At 41.8% G+C, this 13,385-nt stretch overlaps 1 protein-coding gene across 1 annotated transcript in view; it reads right to left on the bottom strand.

Annotated features, from left to right (window-relative positions):
- The window catches only part of b3gat2 (beta-1,3-glucuronyltransferase 2 (glucuronosyltransferase S)), a 57,462-nt gene that overhangs the window by 3,310 nt on the left and 40,767 nt on the right, over nt 1-13,385 (bottom strand). Inside the window, exon 3 of the mRNA XM_030442937.1 lies at nt 11,107-11,255. Within this exon, the coding sequence (XP_030298797.1) occupies nt 11,107-11,255 (149 nt within the window). The remainder of the gene's footprint in view (nt 1-11,106; nt 11,256-13,385) is intronic.

Here is a 13,385-nt window from a genome sequence, read left to right on the forward strand (position 1 = left end):
TGTCATATTTCAATGTTCTGATTCTCCTTTTTGATGACATATGACATCAAAGTTGCTGCACTTGGTGTCGCGCCTCTAATAGCAGTGCCGACTGGCAGGGCAGGAGCACTGACTGCTAATGTTAGCCTATAAAGCACCACTAGTGGACAGGTAATGAGGCATTGTTCTTTTTTTTTTTATTTGATGACTTGACTGATACCATGAAGTTAATTAACTACAAACGTCCATTCTTTTCCATCTCTATCAGATTGCAATGTGACAATTCCTGGATTGACACAGTAACACAAGAGAAATCAACACAGCAGGTGATGCCGTGTTGGAAATGGCAAGTTGTGACTGTTTATATAAACACCATCAAGGACAACTGATGATTTGTGAGGGTCTTAAAGGGTTCTCTCAAGTCATGGGGGAGATTTGAACAACTACCTCTTGTGAATCTGTCCTGAGGGGCATTTGAAAACAAGGAGTAGGGGGAAAAATTGGAAATGGAATTGAACCCTTGAACGCGCCGATGGTCTGATTGCTTGTCTTTCTTGCCGCATTAAAATTTTCTTGTAGCATGTAAAGGGCTCTTACACCATCCCAACACCATCTCAACAAATAATAAATACACTGGACTTTTGCTCTCTCTCAATTGGATATTCTGACTTTGTGGCAAGCCTGGCTATAAGATGAGGCCATAAGATGAGACTGTTGTTCACTCATGATGGACTAATATGGACACACGTGCAGACACACATGTAATCTGTATGTACTGTCTAGAGCTTGAATTCAGCTCTATATGCTACTGCTGTAATATGTTTTGTCAAAGGTCATAACAAAAGAAAAAAAGAGAAGAAAAGAAAAAAGTAATTTGCAAAAGACAAGAAAAGATCAGAATGAAGATTTTATACTGTGGGTAATGGGGGCGGGACTTGATAAGCTTTGGCTTCTCCCGCTTTTCCCTTTCGGCCATGTGTGTTGTATTATTTGAACAATGATGAAATGTGATGCTTATGAATTGACATGTCCGAAACAAACAACATAAAAAAAAAAAAAAAAAAAAAAAAAAAATGTCCTCACAAAAGTGAGGTTTTGGATTTGAGAGGAAACAGATGCACTGAAGACCATCTTGAATGCAGCCAGCATAAAGAAATACAATACATCCAAAACAGAACTGAGGACGGTTGGACCCGATCTAAATAGACCAGCCAAAACACCACTCCAGAAGCAAGACTGTTCCAACAACACTAAGCGATCACGTTCGATCAAAGAGTGATCAAATGTGTAATATCACTCTGCTCTTTAAAGATCACACTCTCAGATCAGACATCTCTCCCGTGACGGCAATTACATGTGATCAGACGTCATAACAAGTCCCTCTGGATCCAATTTAGTATTGTACGCATTGACACAGAGATCAATGAGCCTCAGAACTTCACCCCTTACGTTCAATATGGGAAAAATGTCCAATACATCAGAGGTGACTGGCTACTGTATGGAATTCATGAAAACCCCATGTATTGGTCTAAAGCTGCTGGGTAGTTGTATTTCCCTTGCTGTTCAGACTTTCTGAAGTAAAGGCTTCGTTGCTTGATGATGCTCTGATGAAATATCTGTCAAAAGAAAGACACTGCTGCGTTCTTTGAAACAGATGGAATTGTATCCTCCTGCTGTGACTCTGACGCTCACCAGTCTGCCAGGAGGGATTCCTCACACAGGAAACAGTCTGACACCTCCTGAAATGGATCAAATCAAAAGCACCTCACCGCAGCTGTTTGTCTTGCGTTTGCAGCCAATTTCACAGGAATATATTGGTGACAAAACACTTGCAATGGATGCAAAGATTAATATTTTCCTGGAGAGCGGGACAAGTTTAACTCCTCAGAGATTCAAGTGAGGTTGTGTGGATTCAGAACGACTTTTTTAGGAAAGAGCTAATGAGCTTATAATTCACACACGTGACATTTCTGTATCCAAAGCAACACACACGCACATGCACACACAGACTCACAGGAACATGATTTATTGCTGGCTGCCTTAGTTTCTGGGCTTCCTCAGGTGGAACATGTCACTTCCTGCACACTGTGCTGCTAATTGGCCCACTTTGCATATCTAACGAGGCTAATGTAGCAGCCACTAAAGCATCACTCCAGAGCTGTGGGGAAAATGGTACTGAACGTGTGCGAGGATGTGCACGTGTGTGCGCAGACACACCAATTATGCAGTCGGAGTGCCCTCCCCGTTCCCCCGGCCTCAAACACCTCTCTTCCTCCCGGTTTGCTCTCCATTTTTCTCATTCATCACGTCCACTTTTTCTCTTATGGCCTTGCTCCCGTTTTTACCTCTCAGTTCTTTCTCCAGCTCTATCTTTCTTTCCTTCCCTGAGGCAACTCTGAGACAAAAAGCTTTACCAGGTTAGAGCTTCTTCTTTTTTTTTTTTTGCCTTAATAGCATAATGTGAGGACAGGCTGGATTCTCCCCAGCAGAAGGAGTAACTGGTGGAGAAGCAGGGAAAAGATGATTGGGTAGCAACAGCTTCCAGTTTGACCTTGAAATGACTTTAAATTCCAGATTATCGCAACTTGTGGCCAAAATTTACATTGTGAATTTATCTGATGATCATAGCCTGATCCACAGACTGATATTAATACATTCTTGAGGCATTAACAAAAGCAGATAAAGATATATCAGATTTTCTTTCCAGGGAATAAGATGTGCTGCGTAAGATGTTACAGTTGTCAGTGCTCCCAGATGGACAACACATGTTATGGAGACATCTCTCTATAAAAGCAAGGAATCTCTGTCTGTCTGTGTGTTTGTTCCTCAAATATCTCTGCGGATCAGGATCAGACTGACCTGAGACTTACAACATGGCTGCTGCGTGGTTTAAGGGTGTGCGACGTCAGATTTGTTTGGACTGCAATGATACCGTTAATAAATTATTTCATAAATGCATTACAAATTCCGCGAGCATTGTCCACCGTAGCCACCATAGCCACGTGCGCACCAGAGCCAATCACTGCAGAGCCCGACTCCACGACACACCTTAAGACACAAGCGGATTTATACCTGCAGCAGCGCGAGCTGGACAGGGATTTTGCCAGTGGTTCGGTCCCATTCTGTTCTGTGCATCTAAACTGACTGTTGTGGATTAATGAGACTAAACGAGTCCGGACCGAGTCTGTTCGGGTCTGACCCGGAGACACAAGGACAACAAACTGGAATAGGAATCTGTGGATGTTCATGTGTAGCTAGTTGCTAGCCCACCCCCACCTCCTGAGTCGACGGACGCAACGGCACGTCCAAAACCGGACTTACGGTAAATAATGTCCACTACGCTTTTTCATGAACATTGCCGTCACGTTTGCGTTGTGTCTTGTGCGGGAAGAAACGGTTAAAACGGGCTTTTGTCACGAAAGTCTCCGCAATAGAGATCGCGAGTTTTGAGAGTTGAGAGATTTGTGACATATAGCGTGTTTGGAGTGTATAGTTAGTGTGTTATGTAGTGTTTGGTGTAGTGTGTTAACTGTGTAGTGTAGTTGTTTTTTTGTGTTGTGAGTCAAAACGATGAGGAGACTGCTGAATGTTGAGCAGGCAGGGAGGAGCTGAGAGAGCCCTGAGTCTGAGGCATTGCCTGCATTTAAATGTAAATAGTTAATATAACTTGGTAAATTTCCAAAACTCATACACAAATTTAGCAAACAACAATTTATATTTGCATTATAAGTAATAAAAAAGGTTTGTTAAACATATTTGTGGTTTTCACAGTAAAAAATCTAACTTTTTCAACTCGGATTTTAGGTTTTTTGTGATTTTAGGTCCATTGTTTTAATATGGTGTGTCAAAATGGAAAAAAAAATAACTGTACAGTCACGCATGTGAGGTTGTGCTGAAAATAATGACACCAAACAAGGCAAGGTAAATAGTTTTTACGGTGAAATATAATGGTAAAATAAAAAAATAGTAAAAAACTGCAAATTATATCCCTATGTCCCACCTTCAAACACAGCCTCATTTGGCCTTCCATGAAAAAGCTACTTAACGTCCCACTTTTCTAAGGAATACATACTTCCTACGGGCAATGCACTAGTTGTTTTAAATTCCCTCAAACATTGGTTCAAATCATACCTACAAGATAGGGACTTTTTTGTGTCAACTGGTTAACATGAATCTGAGCAAACAAAAATCAAGTGGAGTTCCTCACGGCTCTATTCTCAGGCCCCTGTATTCAACATCTGTTTGCTCGTCCTTGCTCAGACTATTATCATCTCCTACACTGATGACACGCAACTCTACACAATAGTGTTACCCAATGACCACAGTCCATTACAAATGCATCAATGAATGGATGAGACTGAACGTTCCACATTTGTTTAAAAAGTGTCTGTGATAGGTTTTAGGTCAATGTAGCTTTTATAAGTTACCGCTGTTTTACTTATAGTAAAGACAAAAATGCGGAGCCACTTGTTACCTTGTGATGCAGAGGCAAGGCCAACCAGGATTGTGTCAGTTCTACCTCTCAGATAAATAAATAAATTCAATGGAAATAATCATACCACTAGGTCCCGTAAGAGATGATCTCATCACACAATCTTCCTCTGCCAATGGAATTATAGATGTTCAAATTTCCATCCGTCTGAACACTTTAGCAACTTGAGACTGTTTTCGTCACCTGCAGTTTCCAGTAATAAACTTCACGTCTCAAGACCCAAGCTGTGATTAACCACAACTGTCCCCTAATGGGACCGAGAGGAAAATGGGCATCAAATCCATTTGTAGTGATTTGAGGATCAGATCCTCCAAACCAGATGCAGTGGTGGTCAAAGATGCACTTAGCCACATTCAGAAAATAAAAATTAGGTTTAGCAGGAACCTGAAAGCCAATGCAAATGCAATAAACATCGTTATAGTCTTTCAGTCCATGGCAGCAGACGTCTCTGTGTCGCTTTTCTTTCCTTGGTGTCTTCTTTTCAACTACCCATCCAGTCAGATCATCCACCTATCCTCTGCTTTTATTTTCCCCCCTCTCCCCCTCTCCACTCTATCTCATTTTCCTCCTGTGCTATCATCTGTCTCCATCTGTTCTTGCTTTCCCCCTCCGCTCTTGTCCTGTCACTGCTGTCTGTTGCCATTAGTCTCCTGCTCTAACTACATCAGAGCTCCTGTCAGTCGTCTCCAGATACTGACCGGCCATCAGATGAGCATTTCTGCCCTCCATTGTCAAGGTCAGGATTCAGGCTCTGTGATTCTGATCCTAGATACCTTCCTCAAAAGTGGTTAGAGCCTGGAGTCAGGGTGTGTCACTGTGGCTGGAAATCATTTCAATCACAACTGCTCAGACCAGCCAAAACCAATTTCATTATAACTGCAGCTTGAGGCTTGATTGATTCTCTATAAATACTGTATTGCTAACAAGGTAACAGTCAATTTAAAGGTACAACATGTTGGGAATCGTTATTGATTATTGATTATTAATTAATTATTAATTTGTTAATTATTAATTAATTGAATATTGTTATAGTTGATTAATGACACCTAGGTGACTAGGAGTCGTTAATGAACACGGGGCACCACCCTGAAATCAGGGATCAACAATCAATTGATTTACCTTGAGTCTCAAAGCCTGAAAGTTATTCAAATTGTCAATATCATGAAAGTATCAATAATTAAATAAGGGGGACGGCGTGAATCCGAGCACTGACCATCTCAACCAGCAGTTATTACAACATGAAATTGTACAAATAATCACAGAGGCTGTCCAATTTAAAGACAACAGTGTTTATTAAAGTTCCTTCCACCAAACAATCCACCTTTAACCAACAACGGTTTCCTTTAAGTTATTGACAGTATAAAACATAAGCAAGCCAAACGTGTGTGTGTGTGTATGTGTCGGTGTACGCGTGTGTAGGTAAATATGTATGTGTGTGTGTGTGTGTGTAGGTGTACGCGTGTGTAGGTAAGTATGTATGTGTGTGTTAGGGTGTGTGTGTATAGGTAAGTCTCCAACAAAGACTACAAAGATGGCCGAACGTGACTTGGGAAGTCACGTTCACTGGACTACAAATTAGTGGGCGTGATCTAAGGAATCTCGCCGACGAGATTCCAGAAAACACCGGATGTGACTCTGTCACGCAGGAATGTGAATTCCGAGGGGATGAATGCAGATGTGCTGATTCATATACCTGGAATTCAAAAATGGCGGCAGTGATTGTAACGACCAGGGGTGGTCACTTCATGTGCGCGCGAGATTTGAACAAAGGGCAGCGGTTGCGCCGTCTTTGATCTCCTGTGCGGTTTGGCCACACGAGGGTCGAATTTACAGGGATGATACCCACAATTCCGAATTAGTAGAAGTCCGTCTTTATAGTCAATGAAGGAGGGATGATAAGCACACGTCTTGGGTTATAGCGGAGTTGTTAACGGTGTGTTACAACAGATCGCCCAAAACAGTATACGTCTCTCAACGTGTATTTGTGTGTGCGTGTGTGTGTTAGTAAAAGAGGGAAAGAGCTAAGCGAGGCTTAGCAGACAACACAGAAACAACCCAACGACCATGTGGTACACAGCGGTCGTCTCTCCCTCGAACAGTGGTCGGCAAGTGAATCGAGGTCCGTTTGCCGTCCGCTGATCGAGCCGGAATACGACGTATTGTGGTCACACACGGCAGCAAGACTACCCAGGCTGGGTTGCCTGAAAGAGCTCCTAGCGAGCGTATCAAACACAGTGAAAACACAGTACAGGTAACCATAAACGGACTCGGCGGTCCTTTCACAACAAAAACAAACAATCACGCTATATACTATCTGTTTCTGCCCAAACAAAGAACCTCTTACTTTCGGATGCCGCGGGATGCGGTAGCGTGGGATGCCCGGCTAACTCGTATACTCCAACTCCTTCAGGAGGCGAGCGCGGGATCAGACTGGAGCGTCCTCACAGCTGACGGCAGGCTGTAACACAGCGATCGGTCGACACGAAGGAAGGGACGGTCTCGTCCCTTCTGACGATTATTTTCTTCCTTCTGCAGGTAGTGAGGGAACGGCTGGGTTGTGCAGCGTTCCTCTCGGGATCCAAAATAATACTGAATGTTCGAACAAAACGAAAGTGAAGCCAAAACAGTCTCTATCTCGTCCACCGAGGAGGGAACTGAACTTTAGCTCAAATAAAAAAAAAGGGAGGGAAAACATTTCTCAGGTTGTATCCTTAAGACAACAGCTGCAGACGTTGACACGCCACGTAGTCGTCGGGAAAATACACCGGTCCTTCGGGGTGCGTGACCTTTTAATCTGTAGGTGACGTCACCGTGATTCTGGCGGAACTTCCTGGCTCACAGCCAATAGGGACCAGGTGACTTCTTCTGGGCAGGTCAGCGGGTGACGCGGTTTTCACACCTTGTGGACCCCTTTTTTATGGTCCTTTGTTCTTGAGTCCCTCGTGGTTGGGGGGGGGGGATTAGTAGTTTAGGCTTTTGGCTTCACCTACAGGCCTTTCTCTTTGTTGAGGCATGTGGTATAGAGGCATGAGGCCCAACAAACATGTTAATTTTAGTTTAAAACATTAACAAATTGAAGCACAATGTGATGTCTATGTATTGTGTCGCAGCATGCTAAGTAAAGGCTTATCTTATCATCTTATTTTATCTCATCTCTGTCTATTTAATATTAAGATTTAATAAGCTCAAATATGACCTATTGAAAACTTAAAGAAAATAGCTTTTGTATAGCTTACTTTGTTAACAGTGCACAATGGATTGTTGTTATTAATTTTCAAACTGCATTATTATCATATTTTGTATAACTTATTTAAAATTGATGCTGTTATTATAATTACAGTTGACCCCTTTATCATTTATTTTCTGTCTTGTTTTCTGTTCATTGTCCAAAAGTGTTTTTCCATCTTCTCTGCTCACACATCGATGATCAGTGATGCTGTCACCTCTTACAAGAACATTTCACGATGACATCACATTTTCTGTCTACGCCACAAAGGGCTGAGTTGGTCGGTCGGTTTAACTTTAGAAGTATGATGTCTGAATAAACTGTCATAGTTTCTAACACACAACCGGGGGTTTATGAACGATGATGTCACATCCCGCTGCTTTTGTCACCGTGACGTGATAAATGCTGATATCACATCTTCTTGTCTGTGCGGTGCTGGGAGATGACTGATGATGTCACAGCCTGCTAATGGCCTATATTAATATCAGCGGCAGGGCACCTCCATTAGTGTAATGGGGCTGATAATGATGATGATAGTTTCAACATAGAGCTGTCTGCAGCAACAGCAGCAGCACCAGCAGCAGCAGCAGCCAGCAGCAGCTCCAATAAGTGATGATTCAGCAGCTCTGGGGGTCTTAATTCTATTCCCTGCAGGAAACATTTACCCACAACCCACCAGGGACTTAAAAGTGCAACAGTGTGACCTGCACGCATCTGGTGAAACAGTAAATTTACAATTCACATTTGTTGAGTCCAGATGAAACAACTTGCTTGCTGAGTTTTTCTCCACAGAGGCTGAAAACACTGTTTGCAGTGTAATGGATGGATAGAAACAGGATGACTGACTACAGAAAACAATTTTGTTCTCAACTAAATATATTAAATAAAAATCAACAAAACCAGAGCCCCGCTGGATGCTGCTATATCTGTCAAACAACTAGAAATTGCAGGATTGAACCAACAGTTGTGGTTTAGTTTGATCTTTCCCATCTGCAGGGAAGTTTAGAGTCTGAACATACTCTGAACACCCTTATCCTCTTATTATATCTACTGCCATGTACAGATAACTAACACGGACACATTTAAAGCTGGGGTTGGAGCTCTGGAGGAGCAGTGGGCAGCCAAGGTACTGCGACCACAGAAACAGCCCAAGATCTTAGCCAATGCCTTTGCGCCAATGAGTACACCGGCTGCCCTGAACCTGACACAAGTGCCTTTTTCGGGGCAAAGTCTTGTACCTGTAAGACCCTGAGGTGAAACTGTCACACAAAAAATGTGAAGGTCAACAATAGTAATTTACTTATGACGCTTACAAGTTAATAAGAAGAATCCCCTAGGAATTAAGAATAGCCATACCAAAACCTATGGCTGTGTGGCCAGTAATTGTTGAAGTATTTGGTTTGTACCAAAGTATCCAACAGACCAAGCCTGTTTCAGACTGAACTGCATCTTGTGTTGTGATCCCTGACAATCACAGCTATGTAGCCATGATCAAGAATAGGAACTGTGTCAAAATCAGAAAAATAGCGACAGAAATAATGGCCACAAAAGTGATGGCAACGGTGAATAATAGTTAGGTATAATAATAGGTATGAACGCTTTTGTAAGTGGACTTAGAAAATGAGCAACTCTTGAGTCTGCCTGTTTGCTTCTGCATGTCCAAGTGGAAATGTGTTTCATACTAAAAGAGGTTATGAAATGGAATGATATTTCAGTCTGATTATCGGGCTCTGATGGATCACGACCACTACTAATATCACCTAAAACAGTATCAGAAAAAACAATTCATAAACGGTTAAAACAACAAACAAAACAAAAAGTCTTTGTTTGGACCAACTGGGGACTAACAATCTTCGCTCGCGTATTCCTTTAAGGGTTTAAATGTAATAGAATCCATTTCTCACCAAAAGTCCTTTAAGGCGGCTCGGTGATGGTTGTCAAGAGGATGAGTGGCTTCATAAAACCAAGTGCCAACAGGGGCTGTGGTGATTTGAGATGAGCTGCATCGATCTCAGCTGTCTAAGCACACAACTAGAATTGATTGCGCTATAACGCCATTTCTATCCAATTCAAGCTGTGTGTGTCTAAGTTTAGCCTGTGCCACCAGCTTAAAGCATGAGTCATGCTGCCAATAGTGGGGTGAGGTGCCCCATGGTTAGTTGCTGCTGTGATGGTGACTGCAGTTTAATTTCCGACACACACACATATACAAACACACAAGTGCTCGATTAAGGCAAGTATATTATTATAAAGATGAAAAACTGAACCCTAGTCTGAGTCAGCCGCCTCCCATATGCAGGTCAATGCAGTCTGATTATGTACATATTACATAACGGACCAATCCTGCCCACCATCATCAACAACAATGACTTTGAGCTGTGAAACAAAGACAAATCCCATTTACTTTAGGGAGTATATAAACTGCATAATGGCAGATTTTTTTTTTGACAATAGAAATAGAGGAAGTGTGACTGCCAATCCGTATTATCTGGGGTCTGTTGGTAAGAAGTTCCAATATCAAATGACAGAATGTGGTGCTCAAGCCCAGAGTGATACGTTTTCCAATTAGCTTCATGGTTGAGACCAATTAAAAGCTGAACTGGAGTCAACAAACAGCATCCTAACGTAACTATTGTTATTTTTAGGGTGTGTGAAGACTGAGTGGAGGGAAGTCGATATGGCACCCTCTTTAAATCTGCTACTGCTTAAACAGAAAGTTGATAGAAATTGTCTTGAGTACTTTTATGTGTAAATTCATGCTCATCATACAAATATTAATAAGTTTAAACTCATGAAAACCATAATACTTCATTTGAGTGCCTAAATTAAGCAAATACTAAATCAAGATATCTGTTTAAGATAATACAAAGTAAGTTTGAAAGGAATCTTGATAAAATCTCTAAATTGTAATGTTTTCTGTGGTTTTAACAGTGAGAAAATGCAAATCAGAATTGCATTTGGCATTACTGTCGAATGGACGATTGGAAGGTAAGCATGCAATAGGAGGTGAAGTTGGTTTGAAACCTATATAAAAACAATCTTTGGGCCACTTTTTATGCAGGTTCTAACTTTAGCTCATTCACTTTCCTCTCAAGTCACCAAGGTGCCAGGTTTCAGTATCACTTCATGAGGTAAAAATAACACCTGTGAAACATCACTCAAGCTTTATTCTGCACTGCACAAGTAATGTGATAATAACTAATGAAAAGTTATCGAGTATGAACCTCAATGAATTTCTGACTATTGAAATTCTGTGTTTTTAGCAGACAAAATTCCCCAGTCTGAATCTAATGGTCTGAAGTTAGAAGGAGCACCCATTGTGATGTTTACAGCAAATAATGCGAGAGGGCACCGAAGGAAAATATATTTAATTTGAAAAAGCTGCTGTCAGCAGTGCCTGGTTACTGACCCGGGTGCAATTGTTGGCCTTAGGCTCCAACTCGGTGACCTTGGTGATCTGCTTGAGGAAGTCCGACTCCTGCATCCCCGGCTGGGAGCCACGCCTCTTGAACTGTGCCCGTGGGTTGGCCAGGATCACCTGGAGGTTCACTGCGAAGCCTGGTGGAGAGAGAGAAGAGGGAGGGAGATGAGGAAGAGTGGGAACAATGTCATAAAGGAGGGTGCTGAGGTTAGCCAGCATGAATTAAAAGCACATTATGAGTCTATTACAATCACAGCAGAAAATGAGTGAGTGCATTAGTGTGTCTAATGACTAATGATATGGCTGATATTATATTAATTTACCACAGGGGTCTGCCATTCTCCTGCGATAATTGTACTTCCTATACATGAGGAGAAGGAAAGCATGAGACAGTCGGGGGAAGTCAGGATGCTAAGGGTGCCGGTGTGTGTGTGTGTGTGTGTGTGTGTGTGTGTGTGTGTGTGTTGTAGCAGAGGAGAGGTGGAGATTAATTGCTGGCTTGCAACCAGATTTAATCAACCTGATTAGAAAAATTGGATGCAGCGCGAGAAAATCTGACACGGCATAATTACTCTGAAAGCAAAGAGATATTAGCTGTCCTGCAACCAGAAATACGTTTGAAGGTTGAAAAGAGAATCTGATTGAGGGACCAGTCTGCACAATTATCCTCCATAACTCAAAAATATCCACCTTTTCACTCTGGTCCATAGACAAGAGCTGTGGTTGACCTTGTCTTCTGCGGTGCTTAACCTTGTCCTCATCAACATGTGTGTGAGAGAACACATCATTCACACATCTGATGTGCTGTCCGACCCTGAGGGCAGAGGTCTGAATGTGACATGTGATGGGCCTCTTTTTTTTTTTTTTTTTACATCTTTTAGCCTCCAACTCCAGCTGACTCAGAGATGGAGCTGTGGATCATGGTTGGAAATAAAAACTGTAGACTTAAAAAAAAATAGATGTATGAGCTGAAAGTAAAGGGTTTATTATAAATTGTTACCAGCTTGTCATTATGCAAGGCTTTTCAGAGCACGTTTTTTTTTTTTATTATTCGAAGTGTCTCTCTGCCTCGCAAAGAGGTTTGGCCTCCATTCTTGTGCTGGTAATCCACAGGTTATCAGTGTTATTGTGATTGCCACATGAAGCAATTTTGCATTTCTATTAACTGTTGCTCTTGACATTCAGGACTCTTTCCTCTGCCAATCTCTCTCAACTTATATTGGAAACAGAAAACTGATGATTGTCAGACCTAAAGCTTGTAAATGCTGGTAGTTGGCTCAAAGTTTAATATGACTGAACTGAACTGTGTTGCATTTGTTTGCATGTGATGCTCCTGGCAGTGCACCATCTCCCTCAACATTTTCAGAGTTAATAGCTAGATAGTTAATTACTCCTTCATTCGGTGTTTCCTAGTGTCGCAACATAATCAGTTGTTAATCTTTGAGAGGATGTGCTTTCTGGAATTTGTCTGATATAGTGGTGCTAAGTCCAGACCAGAAGGTAGCACACACACCCGCGCCGGACAAGAGTTGAGAAATGTATTCTGGCCATGTCAAACAACATGCTAACGTTTCGCTTAGTGGCCTTCATTGGAGCACAAGTAATAATCCTTTCCTATCCCAGGCCGACCATCAAGGAAAGGCACTCGCATTCTGATGTGGGAACAGATAATATAGGACTTTTGATCGAAACAGTTAGCTTTTCAAAGGTACTGGCTGATTTACAAAACTTAATCTTGATTTTGTTTGGTTATTTTGGTACTATGTATTGTATTTGAAGTTATTTGCTATTTGAAATGTTCAGCAAATATGTACTTTGAGCCTAAAGCGTATATCAGGAGCCTGTGCCACACAGCTATTATGAATTATGCATCAAATCAATTTCTGAACTTTTAGCTTTTTTAATATCTTCCCCACTATGTGAGCAGGGACCAAACATGCTCTCTAGATAAAACTGCAAAATGTGCTCTTTCATAGCTAGTATATTCGGATAAATTAATCAAGCAGCCCGTAAAAAGACACGGAAAAGACGCTAAAAATAGCCTCTACTCTGTTAGAAAGTTTCTGCGGGAGAATCCCCAGAACCTTGTCACACTTTCCCACATTTTAAATGCTTCCTACGCTCATGTTTCCAGGCACAAGGATCCCACACATGAAGAGTCACCCTGCAGCTGACGTCCATCCCCCTCAAAAATGGAACAATACGTCACAGATATACACATATTGCTGTTGAGGCTGTTGAGTATTTTTGTATTGTTCTAACTGTTG

The sequence above is a fragment of the Sparus aurata genome, chromosome 15, assembly GCF_900880675.1.
Source record: "Sparus aurata chromosome 15, fSpaAur1.1, whole genome shotgun sequence".
Taxonomy (NCBI): domain Eukaryota; kingdom Metazoa; phylum Chordata; class Actinopteri; order Spariformes; family Sparidae; genus Sparus; species Sparus aurata.